Here is an 18,769-nt window from a genome sequence, read left to right on the forward strand (position 1 = left end):
GTTTTTAATGATTTTTAATGAAGAAATGACTGAAGCTAAAACTGGAACAAATGACTAATTTGAGCTCAAAAACTCATATTTTAAGATTTCCTGTGTGTTATGGTAGAGTATGTTACAGCTAGGTCCTTTATAATATATTTTTTAATTAGTGGTAATAACTTAGACCCACCTGCATACTAAGACTGATGACATGATTAGAACAATGAGCAGTATTGAGGTTCCCCTAATTACTGGAACAATTACAGCATGTGTGCATGCCAGCAGAGTGTGTGTGTAAATTGGAGAGGGTCTGATTGTTGGTGTGTCAACTGCAGCTGTGTCCACATGGGCAGAGAGCCGCACAGCTAATATGCATGGAAGTCTAATTCATCCTCTGCTATAACATCAGCTCTCATGCCAAGCAAACCAAAAAGAAAACATGTGGCTCTGACATGGCATGCAAAAACCAAGCAAGACCAACCACACACATCGCCATATAACATACTCAGAGACTTTACTTTCACCTGAGGAGCAACAGGTGACACGCAAACACAAGGTATTTAGTATTTTTAACTTACTAGTATCTATTTTTATGTTACTAGTGTGTATATTCGAATTAGAAGTTAGTCAGCAGTGTCTTTTTCATTTTCAATCACAACTACGCTAAAGAAGATGGATTCACTTTGAAACTATTTTCTCACAGAAATTGCTACGTTTTCTCTCTCTCTCTCTCTCTCTCTCTCTCTCTATTTTTTTCTGGTGTCTTTCATTTCATTATATATATAGGCTACAGTACAGTAGGAGGAAGTAGTAAAGGAAACGAATGAGAAGTGGTATTAGTACAGTAGGAAACATAGGAAGTAGTTCAGGAAACCAATAGGAAGTAGCATTAGTATAGTAAGAAGTACTATTGGATTAGTTACTAGTAACTTTTAGTTTAAGTTTACAATTGAAAATAATAAACTAGTGAGATTAAAAAAGTAGTTATGAAAATAGTAGTCATTTAAAAAAAACATATTTTAATCATTACATTTTTTGTTTTTAAGAAATACATACTAAAACACTTTGCCATAGTTTTCCATGCTGAAATAACAGTTCAGGTAAATGGTGGGAGGTCTTGTAGTGCCTTTCACCATTGACCGTGTCTGTGTAATGGTATGATGTTTGCCAGAATGGTCGGTTATGAATGAACCCGGTGGCTCTGAGAGACACATGCGGGGGTCCTCACGGTGAGGTTTTCCCGCACACCACGGTACAGCTGCGCCTGCGGGACTGTCGCTTCAATAGACGGGGGTCAATGCAAGCCCTGCGGGGACGAGCGCATACCAAATCAGGGAGAACAGAGAGGCAGCGGGAGGGGGAGGGGGAGGGGCTCCTTATCCAGCGCACGTAACTTTGCGAACGTTTAGGTTTCGCGCGAAGATAACGCAAAGTTCTCGTCACAAACGTTCTACTCAAGCTATAAAGTCTATTTCTTTAGGCGAGACAAGCGTGAACTGCGCTGAGATTTGGGAAGGAATCTTTATTGTTCAGATCCCTCCTCCTTCTTGGGAAGTGGGAGGACCCGAGAAGTTCCTCGCAAAAGGGAGAATTGTTCCAGGACTCAGTCATCCAAAAACGTCCTTTCAATGCAAGAACTTGGGGAGCCGAAGAAAATGTCGGTGCTGCTGCAGCAGTGAATTACTGAAGCAGTAGCGGTTTGCGGGGTAAAGAAGGTTAGGAATTGCAGTTTTCTTGGATTAAACAACGAGAAACATTGGAAAAAGTCAACCAAAGAAAAACTACTGGATTCAACTCCGAACTACTGCACGTTTTTGGTAAGTCTCTCTCTCCTCCCCCCAAAACATCTCTTGTTTTTAGGAACCCCACCATGCTATTCTAATAGCTTACTCGAGGTTCCTTCACTTTTCACAGTATTTCCTAACGTTACATTTTTGCACTTATGCGAACACTCACCCTGTAGAAATCATCGCGTGTTGTTAATCTCAGAAAGATGCCTTTTTATATTTTTTGTTAAAAGATGCGGGTGTTAGCTAACTGGCTATTTTGTTTCGACGTTCTCTTATCAGATTGCTGTAATATATTCCCGACTCTTCGAGGTTACGTTTGTTGTTTTTTCTTCTTTAAAAAGTATTTAGTAGTCGTATTTGTGACGGTATTTCAATAAAAGATGGCTAAATGCGCTTCGGCTGCGGCTGTGATGTTCATTTGTCCCCCCAATGCTAATCATAGGCGAAAATTAAAATACGTCTGCATTTATGATATTTATAATGTTTGTATCAACGTATCATTGTCAACAAATGTGTTATGAAGTCTCTATGAAAACTTTTGCATAGTTTTACAGGCCTCATTCAGCTGTAGTAGTTGACATTACTGCGCGCAACACAATTTTACACTTGAATAAATCATGTATGTTTATATATTTTGTCATTCTATTAACATTCTGACTTTTTTTTTTTTTTTACTTTTTTATGTTGATAAAACAAATTGGTCAAATGTTGATTATTGTTGGTCATTAGGAAATTGTGCCCAAAATATTAAAGCTGTTTGTTTGTAAACAATTACAAAGAAGTGTTGTAGCAGTTATATAAAAATATTTGCTTTATTGGTATCTAGTTTCACTTCATTGGGTCTAAAATAGAAGTTTTTATAGATATTAACACATTTTCTTCTTAATCAGTTATCATTTTGTCTGTTAGACATGGCTAACTGTTAGGAAAAAAATACATTTGTGACTATTTAGATTGCAAAACATAATATGATGGATAATAAATACATGGCAATGAATGAATATAACAATAATAATAATAAACAAAATATTCATAATGCATATGATGTTTTATTGTTGTAGTCTAATGATTTGGTTATTATAAAAAATATCAATATAAGTCATGAAAATGATACTGTTGATCTGTAAGATGTCATTTGCTCAGAAAGCCTTGCTGTAGTGTGGAGACAAAACCAAACCTAACTGATGAACTACTAAAGATTTGAATTCTGATATTTTATTTGCAAAAAAAAAGCATACAGTCCCGCATGCTTATTATAGCGTTAAGACAGAACAATACTGTTACAAAGCTGCAAATGTAGTTTATCAGGGCCCCAAAATGTTAGCGCCCAGTTGCTGCATTGTTTTCAAAAAAGAAAGAAAACAGGCCAACTGAGAGGATTGCTGGCTGACCTTGCGTGTGTTTCAAACTAGTTGATAGATTCTTGCGAGCCAGATCGCTCTACTCGAATGCCAAGAATTCAATTTGAGGAAAAACTGTGGTAGCTGGTTTTTGCTCAAGATGATTGGTGGTCGGGTGGATCAAAGTTGTTCCATAATTGATTCCAGTCTGATTATCTTGTTGGCTTTCATAGTGCTCTGACCTTATTTGGTTATAATGGTGGGAAGGCCTATTAGCTATGCACAGATGGATGCACAGATTTCAGATCACATGCCCTCACTACTCCGCATTGTAACAGGTATCCCATAGCTGAGCCAGAGAGGCCCGTCTGGGGATTTGGAAAGGCTGATGAAGGCATATAGATGGGAGGGACGAGGCTGATCAGGTATCAGCGTGGTAGAGATGTCAGGGATGTGACATATGTCTTTAAATGCTCTTGTTTTCATAGAAAAATAGGCGACGAGGTTGCAGCATTATGAACTCATTTCTAGCGTGTGTGTGACCAAATGAGAGCTGATTAGTCTTGTTGAATGTGGAGGTTTTTTGTTGCCGCAGAGGTTTTTGGACCAACTTATTGTTTTCTTAAAGGGTGTAGCTTTTCTGTTAATTTGCAGAAGAAGGCTGTGTAATAAAAAACTCCTGCAGGGTGGCTTTCATGTCTGTTTCAGCGGGTATGTTCATGCAGTCATAACAGCCTGGAGGCAACAATCTGCGAGTTTGTGTGTGCGTGCGGGTAAAAGATGCTCTCCAATCAGGATTATCTTCTCATAGTGGAATGCACGGCGTGTCAGTCTGCTGTTTCCAAACGTGCTCTGAATTATCCAAAGCACAAAAGTCTGTCAAGAGGCAATTTTTAGCCCACAGTGAAGAATAATTGTCTCTAAAGTATGTCTCTTAAGTCGCTGTTGGAGCCGCACCTGGTCGAGGTAATTTAGTTTCAGAGCTTTCTCCATTTCATTAGGCACATGATAACACCTGAATTTCCAGGTGGCTGGTTGACTTTCTCACTTTCTCATGTTCCTCTTGTTTTCTTGGAAAACCCTAATTGTTAAAGGGATAGTTCACCCTAATATGAAAATTTGCTGAAAGTTTATTCGCCCTCAGCCCATCCAGAATGAGTTTGTTACATTATCGGAACAGATTTTGGAGAAATTTAGCATTACATAGTTTGATTCATGTTTGTAAGAAACATTAAAGCTATTAATGGCCAAAATATCCCATAAAGTCCATATAATACAGTCCATATAACCCATAAAAATGCTTCCCCTATTGTCCTCTCCGCCTACATATTTGTTTAGAACTGTTTTTACTTGTAAATGGTGCTTGATCTGTGCATATTTCTCTCCTGATTCAGTCGAGACAATTTTTCACCTGGGGAAATAAATACGGATAGAGGTTCGAAATTAAACACTTAATGATACATTTATTACAAACATACAGCTTTTTGCTTCACAAAACATTACTCAATGGACTGGATTTGTGTGAATTACTTGTAGGTTATTATGGTGTTTTTATCAGCTGTTTGAACTCTCATTCTGATGGCACCCATTTACTGCAGATGATCTATTGTTGATCTAGTGATGTAATGCAAAATTTCTCCAAATCTGTTTTGATGAAGAAACAAACTCATCTTGGATGGCCTGAGGGTGAGTGTATTTTTGAATGAACTATTCCTTTAAGAGCAATATGTGCATTTACTTTAAAACTCTAAAACTTGTGAAATGCTCAGTAATGTGTTACCTTGTCACTTCACTAGTTGTTGTGAAGACTGTATTATGTTTGACCCGAGTTGTCTCTGACATCAGGGAAACGCACAAACATAGCGGCACGTTGCTATTTGTGTCAGTGTGTCTGTTGCAAGGCGGTGAGATCATTGATAAACTCCAGGCCCTGGTAAGTAAGCAGCGACTGTTTGCAGACAAACAGCTCAGTGTGTAAAGCTGATATTTGTACAAAGATTAAGGATCGTTTGACAAGCACAGATTAATGGAGACATTCTCACAAGACTATTCACACTCTCTCGATAACTCGTCTTTAGAGACCTATAGCTCACTGTCAGAGTCACACACATGCTCTGAAACTGTTCTGCAAACACATACTCCATTAGTTGTCATCATTGTCTGTCCAGGATAGATGACATGCCACTTTCATGTTCTGATAAATGGAATTTTATAAATAATTCTTAAAAATTTCCTTAAAGTTCACTTGTTGAAAATAGTTGTGAAGATTTTTTTTCTCTCTCAAATATAAGGTTTTAAAAGAGTTTTTTAAATGCTTTATGATTTTTGATTTGCAATATACACTACTTTTCAAAAGTTTGGGATCTATAAGATTTTTTAATGTTTCTTGTGCTCACCAAAGCTGCATTTGTTTTATTCTATTAATAGAATAAAATAGGTATAGTATTATTGATATAGTATTCCAATTTTAAATAACTGTTTTCTATTTTAATATTTTAAGGTATAATTTATTCCTGTGATGCAAAGCTGATTTTTTTTAGCAGCAATTACTCCAATCTTCAGCGTCACACAATCCTTCAGAAATCATTCTAATATGCTGATTTGGTGCTCAAGAAACATTTCTTCTTATTATCAATGTTGAAAACAGCTGTGCTGTTTAATATTTTTTGTGGAAACTCTTTGGATTATTTTTTAATAGAAAGTAAAAAAAACAGCATTTATATGAAATACATGAAATACTTTTTTAACATTATAAGTGTCTCTACTGTCACTTTTGACCAATTTAATGTGTCGTTGCTAAATGTATTTATTTCTTTCAAAAACAGAAATCGGACTCACCCCAAACTTTTAAACGATGGTGTATAAACACCTATCCTTCAGCACAGCAGTTTTGTTTTGTAATGAAATAGGTAGGATGTTTTCTTCATCTGTATGCTTTTTGGATACCATGGTATGTTCAAAAGCCAAAGGCTACTGTATTGTTTTACAGTTTAGGGTTTGTTTATTATGTGGTTGGTGTTGCTTTTGATGTGTCTGCAAACTGTGTGGTCATGGATGTTGCAGGTGTTTACAGTTGACAAGGGCTTCCTCTGCCAAAGCCAGACCTTTGGCTCTGAAAGACCTAGTCATTTGACAATCACCATACTAAACCTGTTTTTAAGAGACGTTTTAGACACTTTTCGGCTTTAAATGTCCTATTTTGTTTCCTTTTAGACTGTTTTGTATCAGTACTGTTTACAGCCATTCACTCAGGCAACAGAGCATTTTTGCCCGAGTGCGTGATAAACAGTTTTATGATGTTTTATTTTTATTATATATTTTTATTCCCCACCCCTTTCTGCTTGTTTTTTTCCGATCTTTGGAACTGGACTCTTGCTGGCTGTGGAGAAATTGCTTTAGATTTATAATTGGTTCCATTCACTATGATGGAAAAGCTGCCAGAGCAGCAGGGGCCCCTCCGTCCTTCCCTCTCTCTGCTCATCTGCACAGCTATAAGCTCTGTGTGGTTTTACAAGAAAATATGTTCAGTATTCATTTCGATTCTTTTTCGATATTCTGTAATGAACTTCACAATGGCTGCATGTGTTTGAGAGTTTGAAACATTTGTCCTCCATCATGATTTGAAAAGTGTTTAATTCTGTTAGATTTTTTTTATTATATTGTAGTTTGAACCGCATTCAAGCAGTTGATTCTGAAAGTGATTATTTATTTGAATTAGAACAGGTTTTGGGTCCTTGTGAGAATTCAAATGAGAATGTTCAACACACACACCTCACATATAACATATATCTTGTTACAAATAACTGTTTTTGGGCTAATGGCTCATTTTCTCTTTGTAAGATGTGTGTGAAGTGATCTAAGCTCATTGAACCCATTTACTGATTGACAATATGTCCCTAATAAGCATCGCCAAGGCAGTTTTGTAATGGATTTTTGGTGAACTGAACCTCTTATAATACCTGCCTTGGTGGGAAGCAGCACGAAAACAGAGTCAGTCTAATCCTAACTGACAGATCCCATCGTTTGGCCAAACGGAGGTATGCAGTCATGTGACCATCCTGCTCAAAGTAGCCGAACTCAATAATTAGCGTGTGCTAGTTAATGCTGCCTTGTTATATGAATTATGCAAATATCAGGGCGCTTAATTGATCAGAGCCTCTGGACTTGGCTCAGTCTTTTGCTCGTTAATCCATTGAGTGGGTCTCATTATTGTATTTTTTCGGCAGGGGTGGATGTTGCTCATTAATCGACTGAAGGGTACGGTGATGGCGGGGGTAATGGCCTTGTTAGTGGTGCTTTTGATGTTTAATTTTCCGGCATGGGAACGACTGATGTCTTTGCGGTGAATTGTGGGAGTCTAGGCAGACCTGGAAAAGATTCTGCTTTGCTTACACCTGCTAATCTGTTCTGAGAGCCACGAGAACGTTCCAGAGGATTAAGTGATGGTGAAGAGCCCTGAAGGTAAAGTCATGACTGTGGCAGCAAGGGAACTATGCCCAGAGTTTAGTCTGGGTGATGTATTGAATCTTCATGATGATTTTGCTGGGGATACAATGAAGCAAATTTTTAAATAGTACAATCATTTCAGATGCCTTTTTATTTGGCCTAAAGACCACGTTGTTAGATTAGTTTCACAATTTTTCTGTGTCTTATTACATCATTTTGTAGTTGCGCCATTGATCTAAACTTCAGGTCGTTTTGAAGTTTGATTTGTTTCTGTGAATGTTCAAATGGTTCAGTAAGTCAATCATCCGTTTACATCATCAGTCAGAAATGTTCACTGAAGATTCTGTACTGCATTTATTATTTACAATGCTCCCCCCCCAAAAAAAAGTTAAATATTACTGTTTTTGATGTATTTTTAGATTAACATTAAAACATTTTTTTTTTTTTACTGTTTCTGTTTGGAGTTAGTAATTTATTTACTTATTTTGGAAAGAAATTAATACTTTTATTTAGCATGGTTCGAAAGTGACAACACATTTGTAATGTTACAAAAAAAATCTCAGAAAAAAGTGATTGTGGTTTCTACAAAAATATGGAGCAGCGCAACTCTCTTTGATGTTGGTAATGATAAGAAATGTTTCTTGAGCAGCAAATCGGCATATAATGATTTCTGAAGGATAATGTGACACTGGAGAAATGTCTGCTGAAAATTCAGCTTCACCATCACAGAAATAATTACATTTTAAAATTATAATTAAGTATAAAACAGTTATTTTAAATAGTAATAGTATTGAGTTTTGATCAAATAAACGCTGCCTTGGTAAGCATGAGTGACTTCATTCAGAAAGATTAAAAAAAAAACTTTTGTACTTTTATCAGTGGAAGTTTGGTCAAAATGGTGGTTCTTCTGGTTGCAGACAAATATATTTTCAGCCATTACAGAGCATAAATATTAGTGGTCGACCGATATATCACCAAGCCCGATATTTGGCATTTTTCAAATATCGGCATCGGCTGATAAGTTTTTCTATTTGGCCGATGTGTTCGAGAAGGGACTTTTATTTTGACGGTGCTGAGAACGGCAGCGCCTGAGCACACAGTGTTCACATTCTCCCTTTTGTTCGCTGTCGTCGTTCAGTTCTGTCTAATATGGATAAGTCTATCTAATAATCCGATAGAACTGTTAAACAAAGGAATTAAAATGAATACAAAAAAGTATTATAACGATTGCTTTAATATTATTAGTAATAGAAAGGCAAACATTATAATACTTTCTCGTTTGCCATCAGCATTAAACAAATACGCATTTGAATGACTAATGAACATTTAATTTCACAAACCTTGCAGACTTAGTCGAATCTAATTGAGATCTTGTGAAGTGTGCATTTGTATCCTGCATGATCGCGTGTTCTCTGCGTGACGGTCAGTCCGTGCAAATTGACTGTCGATAGGAGGAGAGTTCTGCTTGACTGGCGATCGACAAACTAAACTCGTGATTTCAAATTATGCTGCGCTTTATGCATTTGTCCACTGTCATATTCGTGTCATTTTCATTGCGTGCTGTATGTAAAATGAGTGTTACCTTACCTTGGAGTGTTACCTAAAAGGCCTTTATGATTCCCAATGCACACAAACTTCCCAGAATACTGAGTGCCCTATTGGTTACAGTGTTTACTTCCTTTTCAATTAGATTTTTATTAAATATTTATTTGTGAAAAATGCTTTGTCTTCTAAAGTATAAGTATGTTTATTTTATACAATAATTTTTAATCCATTTTCAAATGACTTCAAATTTCTTAAATATTAATTAAAATAAATAAAATTATATTGGCTTTATATCGGCCATCGGCCATCCTGCTTTCCAAGATATCGGCATCGGCTGTCAAAAATCCCATATCGGTCGACCACTAATAAATATTGAGATATTCTGTTTACATAACATTAAAGTGTGTTGTTCATCTATAAGGAGGCCAACATTTCAGTAAAACTCTCCCTCTGAACTGTACTTTCACCATTTTTGACTCCTTCAGCCAAATGGCCAGCAAACTTCAACCATCCACCATCTCAATTTTCCCCCCTCTTCGGTCAATCACCAGTTGACATCCACTCTCTAATTTGGATCCCTAAAGCTTAGATCCCCCCCCCCCCCCCCCCTACACTCACCACCACATCCACTAACCACTTTTGGCTCTCTAACTCCCCCAGCCCAAAACTGCAACCCTCACATGTCCATTGAGCTGCCCCCATCAGCTCTTCCTCTGGCCCTTCTGAGAAACGTCTCTCCTTTCACTGGGGGCCATGGGTTATTGTCCGTGCACCGGCTCACTGCTTTACAATGACTCTCCACTCTATTAAGGTGCGTTCTGCCTGTTACCGTCGCCCGGAGCAACGGGCCTCCCGCATGGTAGATATGTGCTGCGGCATTGTGAGCCATGGGCCCGCGCGGGCAGTTGAACCCAGCACTCCTCACACTTGACACCGCATGTGTTTATCTAAAGGGGGGGGTATTGTGACTGAAGGACATAAATAGGGTGATGGGAGAGGGGTGATAAATATTCAGAAGGAGCTAAACTCCACCTCCTCCCCTCGCTTCCTCGTTACGCTTCTTCTCCCTCTGTGCGGAAAGCAGATGGAATGTGAACAGTACGAGGGAGGGCCCACGGGCGGCCGAGAGCGGTTTTATCCAATTAGTAAGGTTGTCAAAATGAATTTCACACAGGCTGGAGGACAATAGTGACCAGAGTGGCCCTAGAAGAAAGAACTCCATTTAGTGACAAAGAGGCATTATGAAGTCACTTCAGTATTATGCTTTTTGTCTCTCTTTCTCTCTCCGTTTCTCCTATAAACAGAGTCTAAATGCACATGCCTATGTACAGCCCTTATCCAGATACTCAGATCAATGCAATCTCTGCTCTCTAAAGGGGTCACATACTTATATACCGCAGCATGTTTTTCGCTTGCAGTATCGTTTGACTCCCCCTGTTTGTGCATTGTTGGTGAAAAAAAAAAAAAGGCATCGCTATGAATTATTTCCCGTTACAGTTGTGACTTGATATGAATGTGAAGTGTTTGTCTGGCGATGACATGAGCTGGATTGCGCATATGTGTCTGAGTGAAACGTGTATGTTCAAGGGGATAACTTCTGACGCCTGAGACAGGTGGCTTGACAGCCAAGGAGACGCTATTGCTGCCCTTTCCAAACCTATAGGGCAGCTGTCCTGTTCCTGTTGACAGCACAGCTTTATTGGCTCCTAAGAGCTTGATAGTCTGAGTAGATGCTGTAGTTTATTGGATACAAACATGTAGCCTGTTTTTCACAATCCAGTGGGATCGATGAGGCTCATCAATAATAATGGTTTCAGGTGTGTTGACCAAGTTGTCATTTGCCTAATCAAATCAGTTCTACACTATATGTATGTTTTTATGCCTCACAAACATAAAGATTTGGTAGTTTGTGATGTATTGAAGGTGGTTGTTGTTACAAACTCTGCTGATTTTAATATTTGGTCAAGGTAAAGTTAGCTAGCTGGTCAACATATGAGATTTTGTTGGAAACTGTTGGAATTATGTTCATAGGCATCACTTAATTCTTAATTGTTTAAGAAAACTTGATATTTAAAATATTACATACAAATATAAAATGTTTATTTATTTATTTAGGCTAAATATTTTTAGATAAAACATTGGCTGGGCAAATTACAAAGCTGAACTATGTTCTCAACCCGTCTAGAAGAAAAAAATATTTATTCAGTTCTACCAATGTTTTGCAACAGTTTTTGTTCACTGAAAGTTTGTTGAAATGCATTTTTAATGTTTCACAGGCTGAATGATTGATACTCGGGTACTTAACAGCATGGTCATGGCAAAGTAATATAACTAGCAAACATGGATGAGATTTTTTTTGTTGGGACAGTTGAGAGAATAATGTTCATCGTCACTTTGAGTGGGTTTGAAAATATAAAATTATTTGCAATAAATATATACATTTATATTCAATATTAGGTTATTTTTGACAAATATAAAAATATATTGTTGTTTGATTACTTTTTTTTTTTTTGATAGTGAAAATATTGTAAGGGCTATTTCTAATCTGAACTTTGTTCTTGACCAGTACAGCAGAAAAAAAGAGTTCTACCAGTGTTTTGGCAGGTTTTTGTCCATTGGAGATTGTAGGACACACATTTTCAGTGTTTAATTGGTTGAGTGATTGACACCCATGTACACAACTACACCTGACTGTACTTCCACCCCTCACCGTCACTGGCTGTGGTCAAAACACAACTGAAACAATCATCTGCACCTACAATAGTAATGGATGTAGTTGTAGTATTAACAGCAATATCACCAGTTGTAGTGTCACTGTTCTTAGTAATTGCAATCAGTATCAGACATGGTGGTAAATCATTCATTTTAGCAGTAATATTAAAAAGAGCAGTGACATGAGCCAGTCATTGACCTGATTAAAGCTGATGATTTACAGAGCTTTAACTAAGCATGGAGAACTTGACCAAGTGTTCACTTAAAGTGGTAGAAACTAGTTGCTTATCAAGTTGAGTGTTTGCTTAGGTCAGTATGATCTTAACTACACAGTGAGGTTCCCCGATGTGCCTGGAATCAGCGTCATGGCGTTTCCACTTCAGAGACAAGAAACAAACAAGCTAATGTTGTAGCAGACAGCAGAATCTTAACACATATGGTAATTAAAATGATGAGTCCAGCATTTCCAAAACAGTCAGACTAAATAACATCTCTCAGCATAACTTGTTTATTTTTGGTGTTGGAAATGGAAAAACATTTATTTAGGGCCAACACCAAAGTCTGTAAATGGCACACATTCTATTCCGTCAGCAGAGTTTGGCTAATAGCTAATGGCTATGTACCTACCAGCTCCAGAAAAACAACTCCAGATCCCAAGACGCAGATATCATTTATTTTTGCAGGGTTTTTCTAGAGTTGTGTCATGTGGTTCCCTCCCATGTTTGAGCTCTCAATCTTTCTGTGAGGCTTCATTGATCATTACTTACAATTGATGGGAGTAGAGTTGTGTGTGTTTGTGTGTGTGTGAGAGCGAGAGCGAGAGATTTGCAGTCTGGGAGCAATGGACCACCCTTCTCCTCCTGACGGGAAGTTGTTAGTTTAACCTGACAGGAAAGAATTCGGGGAAACTTGGCAGTAGGAGTCGAGGGAGAGAAACGCTCCCTTTCCTGCATTAACTGTTAATACACTAACCATTACTCTTTTTCTCCTGCTTGCTCTTTCTCCCTCGGTTTGCATCTTTGTAAGGATCACATTACACTACTCAATATTTCCAGAAAATACAAATGATATCACCCCCACCCCATTGTCCTTTGTGTGCAGGTCTTTTTCTTTTGAACCCGCCTGTATCGGTTACACCTGAGTGAGGGGGCTCAGATTTCCCCCTCTTCTTATCCGGGCACCCGTCTAAACAGTTCGACCCGCTGAATGAGGGTTCAAGCGGGATGTGTGTTTCAGCATGTGTTCTGTGAACTTGTAAGGAAAGATTGTTTCACGAGTAGCAGAACACCATTTTTGCCCCCTTAAAGTGGACCATGGGATAGGAAAGCTACTTGTAGGGTCATTAATAAGATTTCATGTTTTTGAAAGAAGTTTTATTAATACTGATCAAGGCTACTTTTATTTGAATATATAGTGTAGAATATATAATACAAAAATATAGTGAAACTATTGTGTAATATTATTACAATTTTAAATAACTGTTTTCTTTTTTAAAATATATTTAAGAAAAATGTTTTATTCCTGCGGTGACAAAGCTGCCATTACTCCAGTCTTCAGTGTCACATGATCCTTCAGAAATCAGTCTAATGTGCTCATTTAGTGCTTAAGAAACCTTTTTTATTCATCAGCATTGAAAACAGTTTGATTTTTCAGGGTTTCATGAATAGAAAGTTCAAAAGAACAGCATTTTTTGAAATATAAACCTTTTGTAACATTATAGGCTAAATGTCATTATTTTCACTTGTGATCAATTTAATGTGTCCTTGCTGAATTAAGTACTATTTTTTTTTTTCAAAACAAAAAACTGCTTAATGGCTCCTGAGTTGTAAATGGATTTCACTTTAAATTTGGTCTCTTTTCTTGTTTTTGGCCACTGTATGACTCAGGTTGTGGGTTGTGTGTGTTAGTTCATTACTATACTCACCACATGTGCAATGTAATGTCACATTAACTACGCTTTCATCTGATAACCTCGCTCTCTTTCTCGCTCTCTCTCACAGGGGTAGTGTATGGAAGATGTCTGGGATATTGGATTGGATACCCTGGGAAAGAAAGCGGAAGATTCGAGTGCTGTGTGCCCTGGGTGCGCTGCTGTGCTGCCTGCAGGATAGTGCAGCTGTTAGAGGTGGGTTTCTGACGTCTTGGTTCTTCATCTGTTACAAGACCTATTCCCACCAAAACATCATAAAGTTGGCTTAATTTGAGTTAGAACAAGCTGCGTTCAGATCCAGCACCTATTATAGCCATTTGTTTTGGATAACTGATATATTTATTCACCATTATTATGTCCCACTTTCTCTTTCTAGATGACTTCCCAATCTTCACTGAGGAGCCTCTCTCTGTGGTACAGAAACTGGGGGGCAGCGTGACCCTGCGCTGCAGCGCCCTACCCAACCATGTCAACATCAGCTGGCGTCTGAACGGCAGAGAGCTGCCAAATGGGGGCGACGAAGAGCTGGGATTGCTGGTGCAGCCCGGTTCGCTCTTCATCCCCTCCCTTACTAACCTCACCGTGGGCAGATACCAGTGTGTGGCCACCACCAGGGTCGGGTCCTGTGCTAGCGTGCTGGCCAACGTTACTGCAGCTAGTGAGTACAAACACTTACGTTTGTTGTATACATATTTACACACAGTGTTGTGAACTTTTCTGTGCTAAATTCAAAGGGCTCTGTAATGTGTGGTTTTGTGCCAGCTGTACTGCTAGTGTGCGTTTACCCCAAGCTAGTCAGTGATGGAGCACGGGAAGGGGCGTGTAATGTGACCCACCATAATGCCTGTGCGTGTGTGTACGGGTGAACCACGGGCCCCATTAGTGAAGGGCCTCCTGCCCGTTCTCCACTGCTTCCCTCTTTTCATATACAGAGACGGAACGAGACAGAAAGACAGAAAAAGAAACTGTGTGTGAATTTTGTGAGTTTCTGCATATACTACCATTTAAAAGTTTGAGATTGTTGTAATTTTTAATAATATGTGACCCTGGAGCACAAAACCAGTCATAAGTAGCACATATTTGTAGCAATAGCCAACAATACATTGTATGTATGAAATAGGGGTGTGCGATATTGACAAATTATATCTCGATATTTTCTGGGATTTTATCGATAACGATAATTAGACGATATTTTGCTGAGTGTGTTATTGTGCTGGTATCTTAAGGACTGCCGAAGACAGCTGACTCCTAATGTTTTTAATATTCTTCATATTCTGTGTGGTGGTCATAAACACCGTCATGTTGCTCAGAGACACAAAACAGCCCTGTGGTTGTATTCGGAATGATTTTTGTTGGCGAAATAGAGAAAAACAAGCAATATGGTGTCTAAAACGTAAGTCTCTTAATTAACTTATTGTTTATTGAATTCAATGTCACATTTGTAATCATGGTAATTTTTGGAGAAAAACGGCACTCTTCATGTGAAATTGAATAACTATATGAAGTGGTATAAATATATAAATTTTCTGCCATCATGTCTTGAATTTGTGATCATTCTAAATGCATTTTAATAGACTGAATCATGCAGTGGAAGAAAACACACTAAATGCGCACACGCACTAGGGATGTTTTGAATGGTTTTTGCTAAATACTCGATAATGTCAAATCGCACATCGTTAAAACAACAATTACGATATTATCGCAGACTATATATATCGCACACCCCTAGTATGAAATTATCGATTTTTCTTTTATGCCAAAAATAATTAGGATTTTAAAGGGTTAGTTAATTCTGTCATTAATTACTCACCCTCATGTCGTTTCAAACCCGTAAGACCTTCATTCATCTTCGGAACACAAATGAAGATATTTTTGATGGAATCTGAGAGCTGTCTGACCCTACATAGACAGCAATACAACTGAAATGTTCCCAAGTCCAGAAACGTAGCAAGGAGATCTGTAAAATAATCCATGTGACATCAGGGGTTCAACCGTAATTTTACGAAGCTACGAGAATAATTTTTGTGCGCAAAAGAAAAAAAAAACGACTTTATTCAACATTTCTTCTCCTCCGCATCACCCTGTAGCGCCATTTTGGAGAATATCAGCTGGGCGTAAACAACTTATACTGTTCTTTGTCAGCTGTGTCACACTGATACATCTTCTTTTACTTCTTGTCTCCCTTTTACTTTCCAAAAATGAAAATTCTGTCATTAATTATTTTACCCTCATGTTGTTCCAAACCTGTAAGACCTTCGTTCATCTCCGAAAGATTTCTGACCCTGCATAGACAGCAACAGAACTACCACGTTTAAGGCCCAGAAAGGTAGTAAGGATATTGTTAAAATCGTTTATATTTCTTAGTCTTTTTTAGACATGAGGGTATTTAATGACAGAATTTTCATTTTTGGGTGAACTATCCCTTTAATCGCAGCAGCACTCAAGCTGAACTCCACAGGTTTGTGTATAAAACCTGATGGTCATGTTATCCAGGATGATTTGAGATGATCCATTGTAAGAGCATCTTGAGCTTCAGTGGAAGCGAGAACAACTGACTGTCTGTACAAAAGTATACACATGATCACAATTTTTTTTTTATTTGTGGTCTATAAAAATGCTGGAATTCTTGCTAATTTTACATCATAATAAATGTCAAAATCCTAAAACTTTAATTTTTTTACAGGTTTATTTTCATAAACTGTATGTGAATATATGCCACATATACGAAATTCTAAAGAACTGTGTGCATGCATGCGTGTTTGTGTGATAGTGTGAGCAGGGTAGGTTTGACGGGACTAGTCGAGGCAGGATCTTCTGTCAAGATGAGACGTGACATGAGATTCTTGACACCATCTTCACCTCCCCAAAGAAGGCATGCTTTACATCATCCACCCCCCCACCCCCGATTTCCCTCTCTCAAACTCTGCTCATGGCATTTAATGGTGCATTGGATTTCAGTCCTCTCAAAGCACATTTGTTTTGTTCTGACTTTCAGTCTCCCTCATTTAACTTTGACTCTCTTGTACATTTGCGAGATGTAATTGATAAGGACTATGAATTAGAATTCGAGGGCTAGGGGTGCGCAGATGCAAGCTCTTAGCTGGGGCCCCTGTCTCTGATGATCCCACGTTGGCCCCTCGCTCTAATTTAATAAAGACCTCCTCCCTAAGTCAGCCAGGGGTTGGACGGTTCCTCGGGGAGGGTGCTGCGTGTGATCGCGAGCCTGTAGTTGTCTCACGTCTCCATATTTCAGAGCTCTGCTCATTTGTTTTTGCTCTGTGAAAGAGCTTGGCTCTCCCTGGTATCCGTCACTGTAGGAATCCTGTCTGAAGCGTCTCCCACCGGGGGAGGCCGTTGCCTGCCTGAGCATTATTTCAAACTCTCCTCTTAAATTCCTCTACAGACAGGCAAGCCTCCCGTATCCTTCCAGCCATGAAACATTCCTTCGGCACTCTCTCTCCCTTTTCTTCCCTCTCTCGCGCACAAAACACACACCTCTTCACATATGTTTTTAATACTTGGCGTAACTAATTCTCAATAAACTCTTCGGCGAACTTGTTTTTCTTTGTCGTCTTTTAGGGCTACACGTAGTCTGGCCAGCGATATTCCACCCAATAGTTACTGCATCATCTCTGTATGAGTTTTAAACGTCATACAAACATGAGCACTCATACACACACAGGCTCAGCGGCCCCAGACATAAAAATGATGAATGCTAAGTAACTGCAGCATGTATGAAAGCATTGCCAAGTGGAGTTGGAAATCTGTCTGTTCTATTTTATAAATACTATTAATCCTGAATGGCTCCCAGCATTCCCTGCTCTCCAGGTCTCCAGGAGAATTAGAATGTACCGTATGCACGCAAACAAATCACACATTCGCCCTTTACCTCCTCACATGCATTACAAACATATTAGAAGCATATATACATTTGCTTCACAGTTTTTCCTTGTAGTCTGCCACTGTTCTTTCATTCATTTCATCCTTTCGTTCTTTCGCCATAAAACAGTTTAAATGCAGTCCATATGACTCGTATGCGATGTTCCAAGTCTTTTGATGTTATATGATGGCTTTATTTGAGGAAGCGATGGAAATTGAGTAGCCTATTTATTTATACGCTGACAGCTTTTATCTAGCCTCAGTCCATGTTTAATTACACAGCGTTGGATTTTTAAATGTTTTTAAAAGAAGTTTCTTATGCTCACCAAGGCTGCATTTATTTAATCGAGAAAACCGTGAAAACCGTAATATTATAAAATATTACAATTTAAAGTGACTGTTTTGTATTTTAATATTTTACAATTTATTCCTGTGTTGGCAAAGCTGAATTTTCAGCATTATTACTCCAGTCTTTAGTGACACATGATTGTTCAGAAATCATTCTAATATGCTGGTTTGGTGCACAGAAACATTTCTTATTATTGTCAATGTTGGAAACAGTTGTGCTGCTTAATATTTGTGTGGAAGCACATTTTCTAGAATTCTAGGATGAATAGAAAGATAAAAAGAACATCATTTATTTACAATAGAAATCTTTTATAACCTTTTGTGAGTTATCACATTTTTTATCTTACCTTTGATCAGTTTAAAGCAACCTTGCTAAAAAAAAAACATACTGCCTTCAAACTTTTGAAAATTAGTGTATATGACTTTTATTTTTGTTTAAAAAGTTTAATGTTATTAATTGAATGTTTTCTCCCTCTTTCCCCTTTTGCACACCTGAGGAGGGGGAGGAATGTTTTGAGGAAAGGGTGGTGAAGGGGGAGTCAGTCAGAGGAGGGGTTAAAGGTGTGCACTGAGGAATTTAGGAGAGGTGTGGGGCGGTGGGGGGTGCTGGCAGGGTTGGGCTGTAAAAAGACCCTGATTGATTTAGCAAATGGATCGTTTCCCCCTCAAAACATTCTCCACCCTGCTCTCAGCCTCATATCCTGGAAATTTCATCTCCCAAGAAATGATTTCAAAAAGCAATTTCACTTCAAAAACCAAGCGATGATTACTTTCAGAGTACAGATGCAGCTGGTGTCAAA

General features: G+C 38.3%; 1 protein-coding gene across 2 annotated transcripts in view; it reads left to right on the forward strand.

Annotated features, from left to right (window-relative positions):
- The first annotated feature begins 1,402 nt into the window (after positions 1-1,402).
- Positions 1,403-18,769, forward strand: part of LOC107591232 (brother of CDO-like) — a 28,628-nt gene continuing 11,261 nt past the window's right edge. Inside the window, exons 1-3 of one of the 2 annotated variants that reach the window (XM_016280330.1) lie at positions 1,403-1,796; positions 13,813-13,937; positions 14,119-14,400. In XM_016280330.1, the coding sequence (XP_016135816.1) occupies positions 13,829-13,937; positions 14,119-14,400 (391 nt within the window). In that variant the 5' untranslated portion in view covers positions 1,403-1,796; positions 13,813-13,828. Of the gene's footprint in view, positions 1,797-7,488; positions 7,571-13,812; positions 13,938-14,118; positions 14,401-18,769 lie in introns of those variants that run through there. The other variant, XM_016280331.1, reaches the window with a different exon arrangement.

This window comes from Sinocyclocheilus grahami, unplaced genomic scaffold (genome assembly GCF_001515645.1).
Source record: "Sinocyclocheilus grahami isolate Dianchi unplaced genomic scaffold, SAMN03320097.WGS_v1.1 scaffold139.1, whole genome shotgun sequence".
NCBI lineage: Eukaryota > Metazoa > Chordata > Actinopteri > Cypriniformes > Cyprinidae > Sinocyclocheilus > Sinocyclocheilus grahami.